At 33.0% G+C, this 24,168-nt stretch overlaps 1 protein-coding gene across 50 annotated transcripts in view; it reads left to right on the forward strand.

Moving 5' to 3' along the window:
* RIMS2 (regulating synaptic membrane exocytosis 2) overlaps positions 1-24,168 on the forward strand; it is a 629,392-nt gene that overhangs the window by 394,218 nt on the left and 211,006 nt on the right. For 49 of the 50 annotated variants that reach the window (XM_081502233.1, XM_081502232.1, XM_081502237.1 and 46 more), the window contains 3 exons: positions 9,750-9,818; positions 12,103-12,259; positions 14,389-14,505. In XM_081502233.1, coding sequence (XP_081358359.1) covers positions 9,750-9,818; positions 12,103-12,259; positions 14,389-14,505 — 343 coding nt within the window. Of the gene's footprint in view, positions 1-9,749; positions 9,819-12,065; positions 12,260-14,388; positions 14,506-24,168 lie in introns of all 50 variants that reach the window. The other variant, XM_081502206.1, reaches the window with a different exon arrangement.

Raw genomic sequence — 24,168 nt, forward strand, 5'->3', positions numbered from 1 at the left:
AATTGTCATTCACATTTAAAATTTTTAATTAAACATTAGAAACTAAGCTTCTGTAATAGAGAACCTATTATTTTGTCCTCCTGTGATTTATTGTCTTTCAGCTAACAACACAGATGTGTTAGGATAAATATTTACTTTTTTCCAGATAATATGGCATTTTTTTACTACTTAGTATTTTTTTGGCATGATAGTTCATGCTGCTGCTGCTGCTGCTGCTGCTGCTAAGTCGCTTCAGTCGTGTCCGACTCTGTGCGACCCCATAGACGGCAGCCCACCAGGCTCCGCCGTCCCTGGGATTCTCCAGGCAAGAATCCTGGAGTGGGTTGCCATTTCCTTCTCCAGTGCATGAAAGGGAAAAGTGAAAGTGAAGTCGCTCAGTCGTGTCCGACTCTTAGTGACCCCACGGACTGTAGCCTACCAGGCTCCTCCGTCCATGGGATTTTCCAGGCAAGAGTACTGGAGTGGGGTGCCATTGCCTTCTCCATGATAGTTCATAGATTCATTTAAATTTCTGATGTATATTCAGATGATAATTTACTCTTCTTTTCAATTAAAAAACAATTTGTTAATATTGTGCTACCTTTTGAAACTTGGTAAATATTTAGAAATAGATGAATCTAACTAACTTGTATTCTGCTAACTTACCTGTAATGATTTCTACGAATTATATTTTTTATTGAATGAGAATGTCAAAATAGCTTGTACTTTATGAATTTTCAGTTTTCTTTGTGCAAAAAGAAATCAGTTTTAAGATATACTTTTTCCAAAATCAGAAATTCCAAAATTAATGTTTCTCTATTATCTCTTCAATTTAAGTTCTTCTTGTGTGCCAAATTTCTGTGTGTAACAGTTATGTCTTACATTTAATAGTATGTTATATGGCCACATAATATAAAATAGAATTGATAATCATTAGTATGCAGGTCAGGCCTATTATTAATTTTTTATTTTATGTACTTTCTCTAATTTGTGCTTCTTTCTTAGCCTCTAATTGTTTCATGTATTCAAAGTTCCTACTAAAATTTATAATTCAAATTTTTACTAATTTAGATATGATGTATCTTCCTTCATTATTTTATTCTGATTAGTATGGCCTTTTAAACTTTTAAATGAAAATGTTAAATGACACTGTAGTGTGAAGCAGAAATTAGATTTTAATATCCCTTTTGCATATAAAGAGTTTTAAATTTATTTTGACATTTTAATTTTTTTTCCAGATAAAGCCTTATGTTCATATAATTCAGGTAAATTTTAGCATGCACAGTGTTTAATGCATGAATTCATATGCACAGTTTAATTGGTTTGTTGTTTTGTGCTTTGTCTGACTATTGTGCGTATGTAAAATTCTTAAACAAAATGTCACTAGCTTTCTTTTTCTACCTATAGTGCTTTTCCAGTATCTCCCATGTTGACATCTTTATTATTTTGGTATTAAAAACCTTTTGTTGAAATATAGTGATTTGTGATTTTAATGTATCTACTCTTGTCTCATTTAGTATGGTATTTTTTCATCAATGAAGTATGTTTTAGTGTATTATTGTGTTATCATGTGCACTGTTCCAGAACTTTTGAATATATATGGATGCAGTTTGCTGTATTTTTGACTTATGAAGGAATAGTGTTAAATGTTCTAAGTAGGTTAAATTAAAGTATAATTAAAACCGCAATGTTTGCTGTAGTTTCCATCATTTTAGCCATTTTTCATATCTTTTAAGGAAAACTTAATAGATTTAGGTTTTTTTACCCCAATGTATTATGACTTTTAAATTCATACATGCACAGGGTGTATGCCAAGCTATTTAAACTGATGGCAAGTTTTTTAACTGGTTACTGAGCTTTTTCTTGGTTTTTAACAATTTTAGTAAGGTTAACATTTTAAATTTAGTCTAATGAACTTGTGTATTTAAAAAATTAACTTCTTAAGTAAGATTAGGAAAAAAATATTTAAAAACCACAGGAATAATGGACTGAATTTTCAGTCCCTAAATGAAAATGAGGTAAAGGAAGAAGGAGTTACTGTATACAGCCAGAATTGAATAAAAAGGGCTGGACTTTCCTTCCCACCTTAAACAACAACAAAAATGGACAAGTACAAGAAACAACTGTTTGAATAACACTGGGCATCAGGCTACTGCTAAGAGAACCCTAAGAACCACGGAGAGAACTAAGATGAGTTGAACCCTATAATTGCCCTTGCCTAATTCTGTTTAAGAGAATTTCCTGCACACAGCATAGTGTGAGGAGCCCAGATGGAACCTACAGATTCCCTGAGTTAGGGAGATGGAGCTGAATTCAGGGAGACAGACTACTGGAAAGGAGAGAACTATACAGAGAGGGAACGCAAAGATGCACAGAAGATCCCTCTCAAGTGTTCATACGAGTTTGATGAATGAATGAATGGAGAAATATACCCAATGCTGGGGAAGGAACCACCCAAAGGGATTAGAGATAACAATACCTGAGAATAGGGTCTTTTTTTTTTTTTTTTTCCAGTCAGTCTGGAAGCATCAAGTTTCACAGGACATTGTGTTGAGTATGCAGAAATGTCTGACCTCAGTAGTGAAGAATAGTTAGCCATAGAACACAGTATAACATTAAAAAAATTTTTTTAAAGCAAGAACTGAAAGGATCGAAGTGTTTCTATGAAAACTCCATGTAGAAGAAAGCTTAAGAATATTTAAAGGAATATAAAAGCATCCAACACACAATGTAAAATTCACAATGGCTGGCATCCAATTAAAAGTTATCAGGCATGTAGAAAAGGAAAATAAGAATCATTAAAAGGACATGAAAGAACCAAAATTAAATAAGGTCTATAACAATTCAGTTCAGTCATGAACTGCAGCACGCCAAGCTTTCCTGTCCATCACCAACTCCTGGAGCTTGCTCAGACTCATATCCATTGAACCAGTGATGCCATCTCATCCTGTCATCCCCTTTTTCTCCTGCCTTCAGTCTTTCCCAGCATCAAGGTCTTTTTCCAATGAGTCAGTTCTTCACATCAGGTGGCTAAAGTATTGGCCAAAGGAGCCAACTTGGTTATGTCATACCTATTATAAAAATAAAAAAAAATTGAAACGAGAAGTTAAAAAACCAAAGTTATAGTAACAACCTCCCAGAAATTTGAACTACACAGTTAACCAACTTGAATTAATAGAACATATTCCCAACAAATAGAGGACATAAAGGCTTTTCATCTACAGATAAAACATGTAAAATTTTGCTACTGATTTTAATTAATATATTCGTAGGGTATAAATTCAAAAGTGTGTATAGTGAAAAAAAATCTATTGCCCATATTTTTTCAAACATCTAGTTCCCTTTTCCTGAATGAACCATTGTTACCAGCTATATTTTTGCAGAGACGTTCTATGCATACACAAACAAATATATATACAGGTAATTATTTTTTCTAACATATTCTGTGCACTCGTTTTTTTATTTTTAATCTTTATTCTTTTAGTATTACTATTAAAATCACAACATGTGCCCTTAACAAAGTAATACTAACATTGCCACCTTTTTTCCTAATCAAATCAAAACTTTAAAAATCAATCTGATTCACAACCACACTTCTACCATTTAAAACATTACTGCCAGGATTTTACCTCTACTTCTAAATTAGTAATTATTATAATTACTGAGATTTTGTTAATTCAGAGTTTATTTCTATTTATCTGAATTTTTACAACTCTCTCTGCTCTCCTTTTTTTCATCCCTTTCTTCTGGGATTAATTTCTCTATTTTGAGGTACACATGTTTTAAGAAGTTCTTTCAATGAAGAACTGGAAACAGGCCTTGATTCTCTGCATATGTTTTTGTTTATTCATTCCTGGTGGAAAGATTAGCTTTATATAAAATTCGAGAGATTTTTGTTTTCTCTTAGCCCTCTGAGAATGTTAGTCTAACAACTTCTGGTTTCCAATTTTGCAGAAAAATCTTTCCATTTATTTAAATTTTCTTTAATTTTCAGCAGTTGTTGTGAGTTGAATTGTGTTCCCCAAATATGTTCTTAAAGTCCTAACCAGTACCTTCAGCTTTGACTTTATGTGGAAATAGAGTCTTTTCAGAGGTAATCACGTTTTCCTGAGGCCACAGGGCAAACTCTAATCAAATATAGCTGGTGACCCTATAAAAAGGGGAAATTTGGATCTGGAGACAGACATGCACAGAGGAAGACCATCTGAAGACATTCAGGGACAAAATGACTGTGTGACTGGAGTGATAGACCTACAAGTGAAAGAATGCCCAAGGTTGTGGGCGAACACTAGAAGCCAGAAGAAACAGGAAGTATTCCTCTCTAGGAAGAGAATGAACACATCAGAAAGAGCATGGCACTGCTGATGCCCTGATTTTGGACTTCTGCCCTCCAGAACTGTGAGATAATAAATTTCTGTTGTTTTGAGCTTCACAGTGTTTGGTACTGTGTTACAGCAGCCATATGAAAGAAACTAATACAGTGGTGTGTTGTGGTTTGGGCCATACATGTTTTATACATTTCATGTTAAATGTATTCCTAAATATTTCACATGTGTGGATATTCTTGTAGATGATAGTGGTTTTGAAAACAAGTTTCTAATTTTTCATTATTAATTTTTGTATGTTGACTATGTATCCTAGAGTTTTGCTAAATGCATTGATTAGTCAGTCTTAATAATTTTTTTACAGTTACCTTAAGATTTTTATTTACATGATCATGTTACATCTTTCTTTCTACTCTGTATGCCTTTTATTTATTTCCCTTGTATTTTACTAGTACAATATTGAATTCAAGGGATTTTAGTGGACATCACTGGCTTATTCTTTCTTTTAGGGGGGATGCATTCTGTATTTAATAATTAAGGGTTATGTTAGCTGCAGGTTTTTTGTAAACACCTCTTATCAGTTTGAAGAAGTTGCTTTCCTACTAGTTTCCTGAGACATTTTGTCATAATGGAGGTTAAACTTTTTCAAATGATTATCTATGTCTATTAAAATAATTTAAAACTTGCATGTATAAATGAAACAGCTTCAGTAACCATTAAAGTAGAACTAGAGAGAAAAATCAACAAATTTACAACCATTAAAAGAAAGTGCAATGTAATTCTCTCTTAACCATTTATTGGTCAAGCAAACAAAAATTTAGGAACAATACAAAATAAACCACGGAATTAACAAATTTATCTCATGGTTAAAGAACTCTGAACCTAACATTTAATGAATTCATATTCCTCTCTTATATACAAGAAACATTTTTAAGAATTATTAATATACTATCCAATAATTCATTTTGACAGATTTCAAAGAATTGATATGATTTAGGCTAATCAAGTATGTCAATTTTTAAAGAAAGAGATATATTACACCCATACCCTTGATAAATTTTAAAAATAAACACATACTATAAAGAACATTTTTTTCAAGATCTATTATATCTGCATCTGTCATAGATTAATCAGTCGGTAGTGTCTTACATTTAATCAAGTAAGGAAATATCTTCTAGACCCATGAAGAAAATTTAGTGCATATTTACATACAAATATTTGTGTAATGCAAAGAAGTACTCGGGGGGAATGCTTACATTAACAAAGTGTTTAAAGCTTGAAAATTATAATGTACTCATCCAGTTTTTAGGAAAAAGAATCAGTTCAGTTCAGTTGCATAGTCTTGTCCGACTCTTTGCAACCCCACGGACCGCAGCACGCCAGGCTTCCCTGTCCATCACCAACTTCTGGAGCTTGCTCAAACTCATGTTCATCAAGTTGGTGATGCCATCCAACCATCTTATCCTCTGTCATAAAAATCCAAGGAAAGAAATCCTTCAAGTGAGAGCAAAAATCAATAAAACAAAAAACAAATTTCTAGTTAGGATTATGAAGCCCAAAATTTAATCCTTTAAGTGAATTACAAAATAAATCTGTGATGAAATTTATGGCAGAATAAAAAGAAGGTACAGTTAGTATTCAAATGGTAATATGATTGATATGTCAGAAAATACATTATAAAATAAAATTAGAAATGTAGCAGACACTTTGAAAACTTAAAGTGAAGAAATTCTTATCAAATATATGATTTACTAAACCTTGAACTAATACATCATTCTACATCTACCACAAAATGGAATTAGTAATTTAAAATATTCCCACAAAAGAATGATAATTTTATAGAGAAGTTCTATCAAAATTTCAAAGAACAGATTTTTTTTAATCTACATAAATTCTCCTAGAGAATAAAATAGGACTAATTTTCTATATTTAGTTGGGCTAGTGTAACTTTGATTTTAAGCTGAGAGATTAGTACAAGGAAGGAAACAGGCCAGAATCAATTGTAGATAAAAATTGAAAATTGTTTATGAAATATCACTGAACTTACAAGATTTTCCTCAATCTGACAGGATGTAATTCAGTAGATATCATTTCTAATGGAGAAATATTAGAAAATTTCTATTTAAAATCAAAATTAGAAAGAAATGTAAAAGTTTGTTTTCTTTCCAGTATTGAACTTACTACCATAGAAAGACAACAAAAAGAAAAAATGACATTAGGACTGGAAAGAAAGATTGTCTCCATAGGAAAATACTAACTAAACCATTAAAAATAAGGGGGCAGGGATATCCCAGGTGGCTCAGTGGTAAAGAATCTGCCTGCCCATGCAGGAGATGTGTATTCTACCCATGGGTCGGGAAGATCCCCTGGAGGAGGAAATGGCAACCTACTCCAGTATTCTTGCTGGAAAAACCCCATGGACAGAGGAGCCTGGTGGGCTACAGTCCATGTGGTCACAGAGTCGGACATGACCTAGCCACTGAGCATGCATGCATGGAAAAAGGAGATTTTTTCCTACTACAAGGAAAAAAGAGACTTTATCAAGTTGGCTGGTTAACATTATTTTACAATAAAACTGCATTTCTGTTTATGAGCAATTAGGTTAGAAAACATCATTTTAACAGTATTTCTAAAATCAATAGAAATGATGATACGAAGGATAAATCCAACAAATAAGGAAAATTTGAGTGACCAAAGTTAAAAAATTTCAGAGAGATCCTAAAGAAAACTTGAATAAAGAGAATGCCATATTCATGGCTTGTAAAACAATGCTGTAAAATGTGTCATTTCTCCCTGATTGATGTTTTGATTTAATGTATTTATCAAGTCAAAATCCCAATAGAATGTTTTTTGTGCAGTTTGATAACCTGAATCTAAAATTTAAATGGAAGAGCAAAGAGTGAAGGAGAAAGATCAAAGATATGAATAATTAGGTGAATGACTTGCATTTCAATATATAACATTGTAATAACAAAGACACTGAGTTATTGGTTTATAGATAATCAGCTTGTACAAGGAAAACAAGTAGAGCACCAAACACGTCCTAGCAGATAGAATACATTTATTTATAACAAAAGAAGTAACATTGCAGATCATTGTGGAAAGAGGATGATTAAATAAACAATGCTGTTACGTGTTATCCATATTGAAAAAGTGAATTTGCATCCATATCTCCTATCATTCACAAAGTCATTTCAAGATGGACAAAGGATATAAATGCACAAAGCAACACTTCTAAACTTTCAGAAGAAAATAAGAGCATCTCTGTGCTTGTATACAAGCTCAGGAAATTTCTTAAAGGAGACCCTGAAAACAATTTTAAAAGAAAAGATTGATATATTCAGTGCCATTAAACTTAAGTACTTGAATTCATCAGAATATGAAAAGACAAGATCCGCATAGAGAGAACATAACTGCAATATATTTAACCTCTATAGGACTAATATCAAAATAAATCAAGACTACCTTCAGGAAAGTAATCAAGATTTGAAAGGAAGTAGCATTTACAAGCCACATGTATACCCTACCTCCTACTCCAACCCCTACTGTCACACACACAGGACAGCTCACAAAGGCTAACAAACGAGCTTCACATTTGTTGGTGTCATTCTTATATTACATTAGAGGCAGCTCTGATCCTTGACCAAGACAAAAATCATGTAATCTTTATGCACTATGCTGAGCCAGTAGCATTAAAATAATCATTGCTTTTTCCTTGATCATTTACAAGGTGAAATCTTATTACCAGCTGAGAAATTCTTAACTCTGTCCTCCATAGCCTCATCTGTGTTATCCTTCCTTTCTCATAAGTTTATTTACAATGTCTGTCCTAATTCTATAAATCCTTTTGTAAGCATTCTGTTGAGATGTTGTCAGATAACTGTGGTTTCCATATTAACCAGTGCTATAAGAAACTCTGGAGAAGCACATGGCAACCCATTCCAGTGTTCTTGCCTGGGAAGTCCCATGGAAAGAGAAGCCTAGCGGGCTACGGTCCATGGGGTAGCAAAAGAGTCAGACATGACTTAGCGACAAAGCAACAATAAGAGCCTCAGATTCAATTGGGTCTAAAACTTTATGACATGTGAATTTGGAAGGAAAATAGTGGTGAGTTCAGTGGGACCACATGACCAAAAAAGATAGGTATCTTCTACCTAACCATTAAAAGGAGAAAAACAAGAACTGCAGTTCTTGTCAAAAAAAGACTCTTCCTCTCCCAGGAGGGCAGGGATTATGACAAACAAGCAAAATATAGAGATAGTGTATTTCTAGGGGGCTATTGCAGATGTTGGAAGACATTCCTTGAAAGGAATTGCATCAGTGACTGAACATTTTAATTATTGCTATTTTACACAACATGAGCTTTCAGTGTTTTATAAACCTTACAGGAAAGCATTTATTTTCTGATAACAGAGTTTTGTCTATGTAATGAGTAATGTGTTGTGTAAGTAGACAGACAAAACAAGTCCTCTTGAAATAGAAACACTGTCTTCATTTACCATTAAATATTTTCTGATACCAAGGAAGGAAGAAGTGCTTTAGTAAAAGATTCTCTTATGTATGGTGTACCTATTCCTCAGACACATGTATGAGAAAATATTACAAAATTATAATGTGTTTATTTTTATATGTGGTATATGTCATAGTTAAGTGTGAGGGCAATCTGCTTTAGCCATTTAGCCAGTCAAGCTCTACTTAATTCAATTTAATGTGATTTGTCATAGCTTGATTAACATTTTAAAGTTTTGTTACAGATTTGTTTTGTAAGGAAAACACACAGGACTATTGATCTATAATAATTATTATTATTCTGTCTTAGGTTGTTTCTTAGAAAATATAACATAGTTCACAATGCATAAGTCAGTTCATAGATGATTTATTTCTCATATCTTTCTTAAAGCAACAGAGAATAAATAGTAAATACTAAATAGTAAAGGAAGGATGTTTAAGATGTCTTAAATTATTCTTCCTTTCCATAAACGTGAAAAGTAAAGAATTGTGTATATTTAATTCATTAGTCATGCATATTATAAAAAGACACATGAATGTCTTTGAATATAACATTGTTTGTATTTTGAAATTTACCTAGATTTAAGTGCATTTGTCTAAAAGCATCTAAAACTGATTGAGCTATTTTTGACTTGGCTTTTTGTTCAATAGATTTTATCAATTAGCATTAAATCACTAACATATTATTTAATGTTTAATAGTATTTCAAGCTTTAATCCTTTTAGGAACTTTATCTTACACATTTAAAAATAATATCCTCACATATTGAAAGACATGTGAAAATGAGTGATTGTGAGTTCATGATGACATTTCTTCTAGTTTTTTATTCTCAAGTGTTCCCCTCAAAATCCTTTCATTTGCTTTTTAGGTTGGTGAGGATTTTTCTTTTCCTTAAATGATCAGTGATTTTAATTATTGCTATTGTTTGCTTCATAGGATCAAAGAGAATAAGTGATAGTGAGGTCTCTGATTATGACTGTGATGATGGAATTGGTGTAGTATCAGGTAAGAATTTTATCGTAATAAGAAGGAAGTATAATCATTATTTACCAATGAACATGTAAATAGATAGACAGATAAATGTAATGAGTTACAAAGGACTACCCTGTTTATCCCTCCACCCCCAAACCAGCCTTAAGGCAGTTTAAACAGGATGATTCCAGTTGCTGAAATACTTGTATGGATTGTTAGATTGAATATTCTTACTGAAAGTTGTCTCATAAGTACTTATAAATTTTCTATTTTTAAACTACTAAATAATAAGGATTTCATTATAAATTTGAGAAGTTACTGTATAACTAAAGCTTCTTTGTATTTCACTAACAGTGTGGAAAAAGTCTTTTTACTATCACAAACAGCCACATTAAATATTTGAATGCACTTTTTAAAAAATTTGTTCATTGTTGTTATGTTAAGTATCAGGTACAGCTGCATTTTGAAATTGTGATACTGTAGTTTTAAAATATTGCCTCACTTATGGTTAGAAATTTATCTGATGATTTAATAATTTAGCTAAGTAGCTATTTTTAATAAAGTTTGGAAATGTTTTTATGTATAATATACTCTATTATAAAAATATTTGATTCTCTTCTGCTTGAAGGTTAATTAGCCTAGCAAATTTCATAAGCATAACCAATTTTATCATGAAGAAAATATTTATGTTCTGTTGTATGTAAGACATTCTACAGTTGGATAATTTTTGTTGGACAGAGTTTGATAGAGTATGAGTCAGTTTACTTGCTATCAGCGTACTACATTTAAAAAAACTCAATACTATCCTTTTAGCCTTTATTTTTTGCACTAAGATGAACAGTATATTAATTCACTAAGATTGCAAAAATATTTTTCATGTTTTATCTTTTGTGAATTAAATCTTAATAAAGTCATATTTCTCATGATCTCTTGCTTGGAGATTGTTAGCATTTTCCCCTACTTGTATTCTATTCTTTTATTAATTGACTTTTCAACTTCTTCTCTTTATTAAATATCTAGCCACATCAGATTTTTTTATCCAAAATATTTTTCTTCAGGTGATTAAAGCTCTTTGTCTTGATGTCATTTTGGGCATATCTCGGTTATTTTCTACTTCCAGGATGACAAAAAAATGATTGTTATTTTTTTCCATTTTATTCAAGAATGTATCTTTTGAAAAAATTTTTTCAGAAATCATTCATTAATTTTTTTACTATATGGTGATTCATTCAATAATCCATTGAGGAAAAATATACTGCTGTATAATATCATCTGTGTTGCTATTTTGAAATCAAGTGTAATTTTTGAGATAATTTTTTCATGGTATATCATACTTTAATAATGCATTTGAAGAACTGAAAGCCTGTTTTTGATGTTTATAAAAGGATGTGAAGATGACTTCAAATACTTGGAAGCAAAGTTTAAATATTTTCCTCAAATGATATTCAGAATGCTTTCTAATATTGTTTATTTCTTAAAGAAATAACTATATAGACTATAGAAATTGAGCGTCCCAGGTTGCTCAGTGGATAAAGAACCAACTTGCCAATGCAGGAGACACAGGAGACTTAGGTTTGATCCTTGGTTTGGGAAGATCACCTGGAGGAAGGCATGGCAACCCACTCCAGTATTCTTGCCTGAAAGTGAAAGTTAGTCGCACAGTCATGTCTGGCTCTTTGCAATCCCATGGACTGTAGCCTGCCCGGCTCCTCTGTACATGTAATTCTCCAGGCAAGAATACTGGAGTGGGTTGCCATTTCCTTCTCCAAGGTATCTTCCCGAACCAGGGATCAAACCTGGGTCTCCTGCATTACAGGCAGATTCTTGACCAACTGAGCCAACTTTACCATTCTTGCCTGGAGAATCCCAGAGACAGAGGAGTCTGGCTGGTTACAGTACAAGGGGTTGCAAAGAGTCGGACACGACTTAAGCAACTGAGCATGCATGCACTATAGAAAGAAGGAACTTTTTGTCAGGTTAATTATTCTAAATATTTATAATTGTTAAGAACTATTTGAAGCTCTTCTAGGTCAATGAAGAGATGAAAATGTTTTTAGAATAAGCTTAATTCTTTCATTGAAGATTACTAATTGTGTAAAAAAGTGAACATAATAACTGTCTAAATATTTGAATATTTGTCATTCCTTCTCAATTTGTTTATAAAATATTATTTTATGTTAGCATTATGCTTTATTAATTATGCTTTACATTTACTATATTCAAAGCCTTTCAGTAACATTTTATGTTTTTCAGTAAATTACAAAATACTAAAAATCTTAGTGTGTGGATAACTATAATCTTAATATTTCACCTTTAGATTATCGACACGATGGTCGAGATCTTCAGAGCTCAACATTGTCAGTGCCAGAACAAGTAATGTCATCAAACCACTGCTCACCATCAGGGTCTCCGCACCGAGTAGATGTTATAGGAAGGACTAGATCGTGGTCACCCAGTGTCCCTCCTCCACAGAGGTAAGACAGCATAACATTTTATAGGATGACATTATAAGCCTATTTATCTTAAAATATTATTAGAAATTTATAAAGAAAGGTTCTAACAGAAAAAAGTTATTTAGGGAAAAACGTATGTGCTAGTCAATAGCCTATATAATGAGAGTAATATGAAACATGGGCTACTTTGTAACTTTGGATGACCTAAATATGATTTTATTATAAGTTCATAAATTTCAGTCTCATATATATATTGAGCAGATCTAGTTAGACCCAACTAATTGTACTCATGAATGATATTGATATTTTAAGAAATAGGAAAGAATAAACATTTGTTGGAGCAATACAGTTAAGAACAATCATGAGAAGACTAAAAGGAAATGCATGAAGAGTGGGAAGAATTGCTTGGAAATCTGCAATTCCAGGTCTTACATTTAGAGGAAAACTCTGATGAATCCAGTTAAGTTATAGAAAGGCTTATTGGAGTAAGAACCATGGAAATATGATAATGTTTCCAAATCAATCCAGTTAAGTTATAGAAAGGCTATTAGAGTAAGAACCAAGGAAATAATGTTTCTGGACAGGAAATATGTGCATAATTTCACATTTTATATACTTGCAATGTTTAAGGCAATTTGAACCCTTAGAATGACAATCTTTTAATACTTATTTTAAATGAGTAATTGAGTTAGTTTTAGACATTTAGACTTAGAATTTTAGGTTGTCATCTTAATTTTATACATGGCATTCGACTGTCTAAGAGAATAAGATTTATTATACTTATAAATTTAACTTATTTAATTATAAGGATATTAAGTACTTTAAAATGTTTATTTAGACAATTAATTAAAGAGAAAATTTAATATATTAAATTTATAAACATAGTTTAAAACATTTGAAGATGTAGGTAAGTTTGTAAATGGGACTAAAATTATTAAGTCTTCTGAAAAGTAATTGTTTAAATGTGGTAGACCTATCAGTAGAATAATAGGATTTGTAATCTGAAATTTAAAGTGCAAGAGAGAATAAGATTTTAAATTTGTAGTTTTAATAAATTAAGCCCTTCCTCATAAAAAAAAAGAATTCTTGACTTATCAACGAATGAATATTTGAACACACCAGTAGAAAACTGGCATGGATTTTAGATTAGATCAACCTGCACTCAACAGAAAGCCTGTAATAGCAGGAGCTTATGTAAAAGGTTTATTCCATCATGGAAAAGAATGTGCTTAGTCACTCAGTCATGTCCAACTCTTGGAGACCCCATAGACTGTAGTCTGCCAGGCTCCTCTGTCCATGGGATTCTCCAGGCAAGAATACTGGAGTGGGTTGCAATTTCCTTCTCCAGGGGATCTTCCCAACCCAGGAAACTGAGCTATAAGGGAAGCCCATAAGATTAGTAAACAACCCAGGCCAAGAATGGCAGCTTAAAAAAATAGCCATTGATCAGTTATAAAAACACCTGTTTAGATTAAAAAAAAATAATTATTATCCCTAAAATAAGATGGCCAATATATTGTCTATAAGCAACATGCTGAACTCATTTTCTCCACACAAATCTATACTTCCTCCTATATTTCATATTTTATTATCACTACTATTCACCTGGGAGTCACCCATTAATAGTTTTCATAATCCTTATCTTCATTCCTATTGATATTACCTTAATTTTATGTCATACCTCTGTTATGGCTTCCTGTGTGGCACTGGTGGTAAAGAACCTGCCTACCAATGTAGGAGACATAGGAGACATAGGAGAGGTTAGAGATCCGGCTTGCATCCCTGGCTCAGGAAGATACCCTGGAGGAAGAACTGGCAACCCACTCCAGTATTTCTGCTTGAAAAATCCCATGGACAGAGGAGCCTGGAGGGCTACAGTCCATGGGGTCTCAAAGAGTTGGACAGGACTGAAGCAATCTAGCAGGCACACACTTCTGTAATAGCAGCAATCTCTTAATTTTATTGTCAATCTCCAGGTGAAATTTATAGATTTAGCCAGAAGTGCAATTAGTTAAAACAAAGCAAAAAACTTAAGGTTGACATTACAGTGATCTTTTGTCTTTTTCTACTGTCTTTATTAAAAATCTTTATTTCTTGGTATAATATATGATTTTTATTATTAAGATATTTAATGGATCTTGCTATTTCAGTCGAAATGTGGAACAGGGACTTCGAGGGACACGCTCTGCTACAGGACATTATAATACAATTAGCCGAATGGATAGACATCGTGTCATGGATGACCATTATTCTCCAGACAGAGACAGGTAAATTTAATCAAATACTGTGAGACCTTATTATTATTGCTGCCTACAGGAAGAAAGATTACCATAAAATGTTTATATCCTGAACTTGGGTATTTCTTATCTTAGTTTTTAAGACCATGTGCTTCGTTTACAATATCTACATTAATTCTTATGACTGTCACATCATTTTAAAAAATTAAAGAAACAAAAACCAACCTTTTGTTTGCTAAGAAAAAAAATTCATTTTGCTCTTTCAGTTTTGGTACTTTGTTAAGTCAAGCCAGTTAAGTTAGTGAACTTGCACATGAAATCATAATGATAATGTTTTATTATTTTTACTTTATCATAACCAATTATTGTATTGAAAAATGCTTTCATGAAATAGTAGATTTAAAGTCTTTTACGTTCATCTGGTAAATCAGTATCACTTTTTGTATAGTCATGTTGAGACAAATCTGGTTTGTTTAAACAGACAGAAAAACTGATTCATGAAGAGGTTTTTCCTCATGGCTTTCAGTTAACCTTTTAAACACTTAAAGAATTATACTTGTTGACTGCTGTGCTTGGAAGACTTCTCTGAATTTTCTCTATTAAATGTGATATACTTAGAAGTAATATGGCATATTTCAGTGCATAAGTTAATTACTACTAATTTTTTTAACAAGCTAATTGATTAACCCTCTAGTACATGATTTGATTATATATGAAATGCAAAATGCTATGGTATTTCCCCAAAACTACCAAGTGGGTTTAAGATAAAGATAGGAATAGAAGGCTTAATTTACTGTTCAGAGAATATTATGATGAAATAACAAGGGAACTCAGAAGTCTCCTTGTATACATCCTAAACTAATTTTAGTAAAAACAGTGAGGGGAGGGGTAGAGATTCAATCAATTGATATGAATTTTTTTTGGTCAATACTTATAAATTTAATTGTTTTGTCTAAATCTACTCTAAACCTAACTCAGTTCATGCTTATAATATTGTGTTGGAGTACACTTTTCCAAAAGAAATATAGGGAATATCTTAGTCTTCAATAGTGCCAATCAAGTATTGGCTTTTGTGTCTGAGATCTAAGAAGAAATAGGAAGTGATTAAATTAGTATTTTAGTGTCAAGTGAAAGTTAGTGTAATGTTTTATTTATTTTTAATTTATTTGACTTTTTCATAGAGGTTTGTGTCTTTAAAGTAATTATAGGTATGTTACCTACAGAAATGGATACTTATCAAGTACAATAATAGTGAAAAATAACTATGCTAGAATGATTAGGAATGGATCATATTAGGGTGGATGAATGAGTTTTTCATTACCTAATATAATTTTTAAAAGTTGATAATTTCTTGAAATTATTCATGTAGTGACTCATAAACTCCTTGTTCATTGAAGGAGTGTTAAGCAAATGATGAGGGAGGAAAGTCTGAAATGACTTTAAATCCTCCAAGTTTATGTAAAATGAACTTGATATGTTCTGAAGACAATATGGTCTGGTCTAAATCTTGCAGGGATGAACAGAATAAAATTGACCTCGAGAATTATAACCAAAAATAGTCACTGTCATGTCAAGCACATAATATTTTATCAATATTTTTGAGACACAAAGCCCTAAGATGAATGACCCGAAAAGTGCTATTCAGTCCTTGGTATTAGTTAATATTTGAATTAGTCATAATTGAAATGTCATATTTTATTGTTTACTTTATAACATTATGAATCTTTTAATTTAGCAAAAATGTTCAAGTAATTCAGAGATTTTGTGGGGAAATTGATCCACGTGATTTCATTACTGTTTTAGAGTCTTGTACATTACCAAATCATAATTACTCTTCATTGTGAGCTGTTTTAAATCCTTTTAGAAACAAATAAAATAGAATTTCATTTAAATAGGCCTATAAAACCGTTTCTATATTAATTTTGCAATCATTCATTAACATGAGGAATCAAAAATGAACAGCACAGTATTATCCATGTAAATAGTCTATCACATTATTAAACAATGGGTTCTTAATTTCTGTTTTATTCTAATATTCTAAAAGATTTTAAATAATAGAATGCATATGAAAGCATTGTTATTTTTATGTACTATTTATAATAGATGGTAAGAATACTCTAATCCTCCTACAGTGAATTTTCATGAGCTGCATTTTATAGAGTCGATAAATAATACTGTTGATTTAAAAGCCTAAAAAAGAATGTCCTTTGAGATGATAAATAAAATCTAGGTATTTTGATTAGTGCATTAATCTTGCTTGTCAGTAAGAATTGACACACTGGACCATAATATTTCATGAAATATATTCTTTTTCATGGGATTGGAACCAAATAGCATTGGGCTTGATTTTAGATTTTTTACCACTTGATCCCTGTGTATCTTTGATATGATTTCCTTATCTACTTGATTTCCTTATCTACAAAATTAGAATATTAATACTAACTTTATAGGGTTGTTGAGTAGATTAAGTGAAACAGTGCCTCCAATTGAATAGTATGTACTCAAAAAAAGTACCTCTTAACATTTTAAAAGGATCTTTAGCTTATAAATAATTTGCATTTTAATGTGCTCATCAATTAAGCAGAGAAAAGAGAAGTCAGTCAATTCAGTTGTTCTTTTAAAGTGGTTTGTAGAGGATGTAAGATATGTGTTGGACCTTGAAAAATGAGCATGTTTATTTAGGCAACAACAAAAGATGCAGAGGCAGAATATACATATACTATCAGAAAGACCCAGTAAGAAGGATGAAGGACTAGGGAATACACTAGAAAATTGTGAATGAAGATAATAGCTTAAAAAAAAAGATAATGGCTTTTACATTGGCCATGTTGGCTGATAAATGATGCAACCCCATGGACTGTGGCTTGCCAGGCTCCTCTGTCCATGAAATTCTCCAGGCTAGAATATGGTGTGGGTAGCCATTCCCTTCTCCATGGGATATTCCTGACCCAAGGATCTAACCCCAGTCTCCCACATTGTGGGCGGATTCTTTACTGTCTGAGCCACCAGGGAAGCCCCAATAAATGATACTATATGACATTAATTTATAGTACCTGGTTGGGCTTCCCAGGTGGTGCTAGTAGTAGAGAACTCGCCTGCCAAGGCAGGAGACATGAGACACTGGTTCGATCCCTGAATTAGGAAGATTCTCTGAAGGAGGATATGGCAACCCACTCCAGTATTCTTGCCTGGAGAATCCCATGGACAGAGGAGCCTGTTCAGCTACAGTCCCTAGCATCACAAAGAGTCAGACATGACTGAAGCGACTTAAGCATGCACATACACACTTGTTTAAACTTAATGGTGTAAGAAAGAGATATCCTTTTCTTATAGATAAGAAGAATTAAACATAGAATTTTGATTGAATCTTTATTTCTCTGCACATCTCATTTTATTAATACTAGTCAAATTCCTTTTCTCTTCTGAAAAGAAAGAAGGTTTATTACAAGTAATTCAGAAACTTCCATACAGCGATATTAAATAAAAATGATTAATGTAATGGTCATCTTCCTCTTCATTCCTCTTACTTTTTTGTATCATTATTTCTCTGGTAAATCCTGGTAACTACTACAACTAGGAATATCATTTTCTGGAGCAAACTATGTGACTTTAGTATTAGAAATCATTTCAAGAGCTTATTTATTATAGGAGTTAATTACTACTAGAATAAGTATAGAGTACTAGATGCTATTTCTATAATATGTCATAAATATCTTACAGTACACAATTTTTATGTCTATCATAGAGACTGAAATATATTGGTTGCATTTAATTCCATAGAGTATACTTTCAGCATTATAAGGAAGAAAATAATACTGGCAGAAGATATATTACTTCATAAATTTTTTCTTCTGTTCATTCAATTAATGCATTTATATTCTATAATATTTTATAGAATAGGGCATATTTGCCTTATATGAATTTCTGAAATACTTCAAACACATACTATTTCTCTACTCTTTAACAGGCTATCAGCTACCAGAAATTACTAAACCATTTCAGTTATCAGCTATGAGAGAACTACATCTCTGAAAGTTTGAAAACATAGAGAAAGTAAATAAAAAAAAAACTCATCCTACAAATTAATGCAACTTTTTATTTATTATATTTCAAGGTTATATTTTAACTATTTAAATCATAGTGTATTTTAGGAACTATAAAGTATCAAAACAGTAACAATGTCAAAGAGTGGAAAGTTTGGTATTAAATTGAGATTGTTGGAAATTTAGCTTTCAAAATCTGCAGATTACTTAAGAGTGAGATTTTTATCTCCTCTTTTTTACAGACCAAGCTGAACTGAACTGAACTGAAAAGGAAATATTCAGTCTAATGAAGTACAATGGAAGGATAATTCATTATAAATATAATTTTGTTTTATCTTCAAAGATTAAATTTCTTAGTAAGAATCAAAGTGTGTCAGGAAATTAGATCAGTAATCTTTTTTAGTTCTTTCAATAGTCGTATTTTTTATCAGGATTTGAGACTCTGTAAGTTCTTTTTTTAATCTTTTTTTAAAATTTAGTCACATTTTATGACAATGGGTTAATTTCCAAAATATACAAGCAGCTCATACAACTTAATACCAGAAAAACAAACAACCCAATCAAAAGTGGGAAAAAGACCTAAACAGACATTTCTCCAAAGACGACAGACAGATGGCTAGTAAATACATGAAAAGAGGCTCAACGTCACTCATTACTAGAGAAATGCAAATCAAAACTGCAGTGAGATATTGCCTCACATCGGTCAGAATGGCCATCATCAAAAAAATCTACAAACAATAAATGCCGGACAGGGTGTGGAGAAAAGGGAACCTTCTTGCACTGTTGGAGGGGAATGTAAATTGATGCAGCCACTATGGAAGACAGTATGAAGATTCCCTAAAATCTAGGAATAAAACCAATGCAATTGCTGCATTGACCCAGCAGTCCCACTCCTAGGCATATACCCTGAGGAAACCAAAGCTGAAAAAGACACATGTACCCCATATTGCAGCACTATTTACAATAGCTAGAACATGGAAGCAACCTAGATGTCCATCAACAGATGAATGGATAAAGAAGCTGTGGTTCATACATACAATGGAATATTACTCAGCCATAAAAAGGAACTCATTTGAGTTAGTTCTAATGAGTTGGATGAACCTAGAGCCTATTATACAGAGTGAAGTAAGTCAGAAAGAGAAAAACAAATATTGTATATTAATGCATATATATTGAATCTAGAAAGACAGTACTGTTTAACCTATTTGCAGGGCAGCAATGGAGATGCAGACATAGAGAACAGACTTATGGACATGAGGGTGGTGGGAGGAAGGAGAGGGTGGGATGTATGAAGAATATAACATGGAAACATATACATTACCATATGTAAAATATCTAGCCAATGGAAATTTGCTGTGTGACTCAGGTAACTCAAACTAGGGCTCTGTAACAACCTAGAGGGGTGGGAGGGAGGTTCAAAAGGGAGGGGACATAGGTATACCTACAGTTGATTCATATTGAAGTTTGGCAGAAGCCAACAGAATATTGTAGAGCAATTATCCTTCAATTAAAAATAAATAAATGTAATTTTTTTTTTTAAAGTAAAGGGGGTTAGATTAAAAAAAAAACTGAGTCATGTTTTGGTTTCCTGTTTTATTCTTTTGCAATGAGTTAAAGTTCTGCTTAATTTTTTAAAAATTTCAAACAAATAGGATTAAATGCAATATTTAAAATAACTTACTTTAACTCCTTATGTATGTTTAGGACAGTATTTATTGCATAGATTTTATACTGCCCATTAATTTGGGGAGAAAAGTAAGCATGCTCTAATGGAGAAGTGTGAATAAAATGTTTTTAAATTGCTCTAAGTGGATGCAGCAAATGACCTCTGTATCTTAGGTGAATTTTAGCAGACTTAATTAAAATAGTATGGTTAATTTCTGTAATATTCACAGATGCATTTTTATACTTTTACTCCAAAGAGAATCATAACCAGATTAGGTTAAGAGGTATAACATGTCTATGGAAAAGTATATATTCACACTTCTCCAGAGAAACAGAATTATTAGGCTAGATAGAGAGAGATTGATAATAGATAGATAGATAAATATATAGAAAGGTAATTGATAGATAGATAGATTTATTATGAGGAATTGGCTCACATGATTATACAAGCTGGAAAGGTCTACCATCTGCTGTCTGCACGCTGGAGACTTGTGAAATGGTGCTACAATTCAGTCAGAGTACAAAGGCCTGAGGACCAGGTGAGCCAGTGTGTATTAATCAATCTCAGTCAGAGGGCCAGAGAGCTATGAGATGTCACGCTCGTGCCTGATGTCCACCCACACTGGAGTGGACAGTGTACTGATTCCACTGAATCAAACAAGTATCTCATCCTGAGATACCTTTACATACATTCCCAGAAATAATGTTTAAGGTGAGCACCCCTTGGCCAGTTAAGTTGATACATAAAATTCACCGTCACAGAAAGGGAAATAAAGCAAACTGTTGCATGATGGTGATGGTTTCTGTATAACGTTTTCTTTGGCTTTACAGAGATGAAATTAATTCCAAGGCTTCTCAAGGAAGATATTAAAAGTTGGGTGATTATATATATGTTCTATGAATATGAAAATTTTAACATGCTTTGAATTTTACACATTTTTGTTACCCTTAAGTAATTTTCAGAGACAGTCTATTCCTTTTTAATGCAGTAAATCCCAACATCACTACTGTTGGGTACTCTTTCTATTCTTTGTAAAGCCAGAAAAATCTCTTCTTGATACTGTTTTCCTTATTTCTTGTGCTGCATAGGTTTTTAATCTTTTGTTTGCAGTTCTAGAGTGTTTCTGGGATTATATGTGTGACTACTGTCTTTAAACAGTAGGTTCCACATGAAAAGATCATAATTCTGCTTTACTTTTGAGTTCAGTTCAAAATATATTTATTGAATGGGTTAGGCATTCTGCACAAAGATTTAGAGTAGACATTATCCTGGTCTAGATAAACACCTGATCCAATTGATTATACCAAGTAATTATACAATATAGTAACTAGTTATAAAATGTAGAAGACCATGAGGCCTAAGCATAATAGTATTGAAACAGATTGGAGAGGAAATTACCTGCTTGAATCTAATGGAAAGAGCTTCTAAGAGAAGTTGGACTTTAAAAATTAGTAGAATTTTGAAAGGCAATGAAATGGAGACAGAGAGGGAATGATGGACAGGACATTCTTGGCAGAGTGATGAGTGTGAACATAGTCTGAAAGTCATGAAAATATGGAATATATTTAGACATTCTTAGATAGTCTGCTGTACCTAGATAAAAAGTGATGGTATGGGAAAGGGAAGTAATAGGAGATGAAGACTGAATGTAGCTTAGAAATTAGTTTGTTTACCATTTTAAAGAATATGTACTTGTTTTTTGAGATGGATATTCATTGAAGGATTTGAAGCAATGTACCTAGATGATCAGAATCATAATTTATAAATATAGTTCTGTAGGCAGGGTGGATTGGGAGAGGGTTGGGTTCTGAAAGGTGACTTAACAGGAGATTGTTTCAGTGGACATGTTAAGCCTGATTTCCAGTGGCAGTAAAAAAGGAAAACAAGGGATAAATCTGAGTTGTTTAGGCATTAGAATGAGCAATGATTATAAATCAATTGAATTTAGAAAATAAGGAAAACGGATAAGTTAAATTTTGAGACTTTATATCTTGGTTTATTAAATATTTAAATTCTCAGTTGAAACTGAGATTACAAGAAAGCAAATAGCTGAAGTAGTATATTAAATTCCAAAGAGGATTAAAAATTATAATTAACTGCTAGGAGGCCCTTTAAAATGATAGGGTTCTAGGTTCTAAAGATACATGAAGGACTGCTGTTATAGGTAAGTTCAGTTCAGTTCAGTCGCTCAGTCGTGTCTGACCCTTTGCGACCCCCTGGACTGCAGCACACCAGGCCTCCCTGTCCATCACCAACTGCCGGAGTCTACCCAAGCCCATGTCCATTGAGTCAGTGATGCCATCCAACCATCTCATCCTCTGTCATCCCCTTCTCCTCCTGCCCTCAATCTTTCCCAGCATCAGGGTCTTTTCCAATGAGTCAGCTCTTTGCATCAGGTGGCCAAAGTACTGGAGTTTCAGCTTCAATATCGGTCCTTCCAATGAACACCCAGGACCGATCTCCTTTAGGATGAACTGGTTGGATCTCCTTGCAGTCCAAGGAACTCTTAAGAGTCTTCTCCAACACCACAGTTCACAAGAATCAATTCTTCAGCGCTAAGCTTTCTTTATAGTCCAACTCTTACATTAAGGATGAAGCCAAATGGGTAGGATCTAGGCTTCTTACTCCCTCTGTAGACAGTGCCATTCTGATTTTATTGGATTCCTAAATATTGGTTTGACATAAATTTTGTTTGAAAAAACAAATGGTCTTCTGCTTAAAAAGAACGTTGGAAAGCTACTGCTCCAGCTCTCTTACTTACAGTTGCAGCCCCACATGTTCAAATTGGCCAATGTCTTATATGTCTCACAATTAGCATGTGTTTTTCTGAAATACTTACGTGACACTCAAGCAGCCATGTGGAGATCTCAGGAAGCTTCTGGAAATGTGAAACCCAAAGAAAAATCAAGGTTACACCAAAGTGAGAATTTACACTATAAAAACAAATAGTATCATCCAGAAAGAATGTGTTTGAGCATCAAGAAAGTGAAGAAACAATCTCGGGAAACCACTGCCTCCGAGGAATAAAAGAAAGGTGATCAATAAGTGAAATGGATAAAGAAACAGTTAGTAGGCGGGAGTCCAGGCCAATGGGTACATGTTAAGAGCCTGAGTTTTGGCTGAAGGAAGCCCTGAGTTTGAAAGCCAGTTGTGCTCCTTACTTTACAGCTATGTGCAAGCACTCACAACCAATTTTCTCTGTCTGTGGGAATACTAGACCCTATCTCAAAGGGTTGTTATGAGTAGTAAGTGAGACATAGACAAAACTTTAATGGAGTATGTGGCACGTAGTTAAGTGTTAATAGACAATATTAAAGAATCTGCCTGCCAATGGAGGAGACTCAAGAGACAAAGGTTCGATCCCTGGGTTGGGAAGATCCCCTGGAAGAGGAAATGGCAACCCACTCCAGTATTCTTGCCTGGAAAGTTCCATGGATAGAGCAGCCTAGCGGGCTACAGTCCATAGGGTAGCAAAGAGTCAGACATGACTGAGCTCACACACAAATTTGTAATAGCCTGAGAGAACAGTGTTTCAAAAACTAAGAGAGCGTCAAGAAATAGAGGTTGAAAATCAGTGTCTAAAGCCATAGATAAATGGAGCATAATGAAGATCAAGAAGAAATTAAGGGAGTTTTAGAATTTCACAGATAAAACTCACAGAGTACCTTGAAGAGAATAGTAGAGGCAGAAGTCAAATTACAGTAAACTTTAAGCATGACTGAAAAGTGAGAAAGTGATAGCAAGAATTGTAGATACATCTAAAAGACATTTTATGATGAAAAAAGACAGAGAGAGGAAGGCAAAGTTACTGAAGTTTTATTTTGATAATTAAGTGTGATTGTAGAAGAGAAGGCATGAGACAAAAATGAATGAAGCAAGGCCATGTGGGAAGTAGGATTACAAGTAGAGAAATTTCTTCCTTTGTTGGAGAAGAATAGGACAAGTGAAGATACAAATGTATGTGTCCTCTTTAGAGATATTGAG

This window comes from Giraffa tippelskirchi, chromosome 6, assembly GCF_054371585.1.
Source record: "Giraffa tippelskirchi isolate mGirTip1 chromosome 6, T2T-mGirTip1v1.2.pri, whole genome shotgun sequence".
Taxonomy (NCBI): domain Eukaryota; kingdom Metazoa; phylum Chordata; class Mammalia; order Artiodactyla; family Giraffidae; genus Giraffa; species Giraffa tippelskirchi.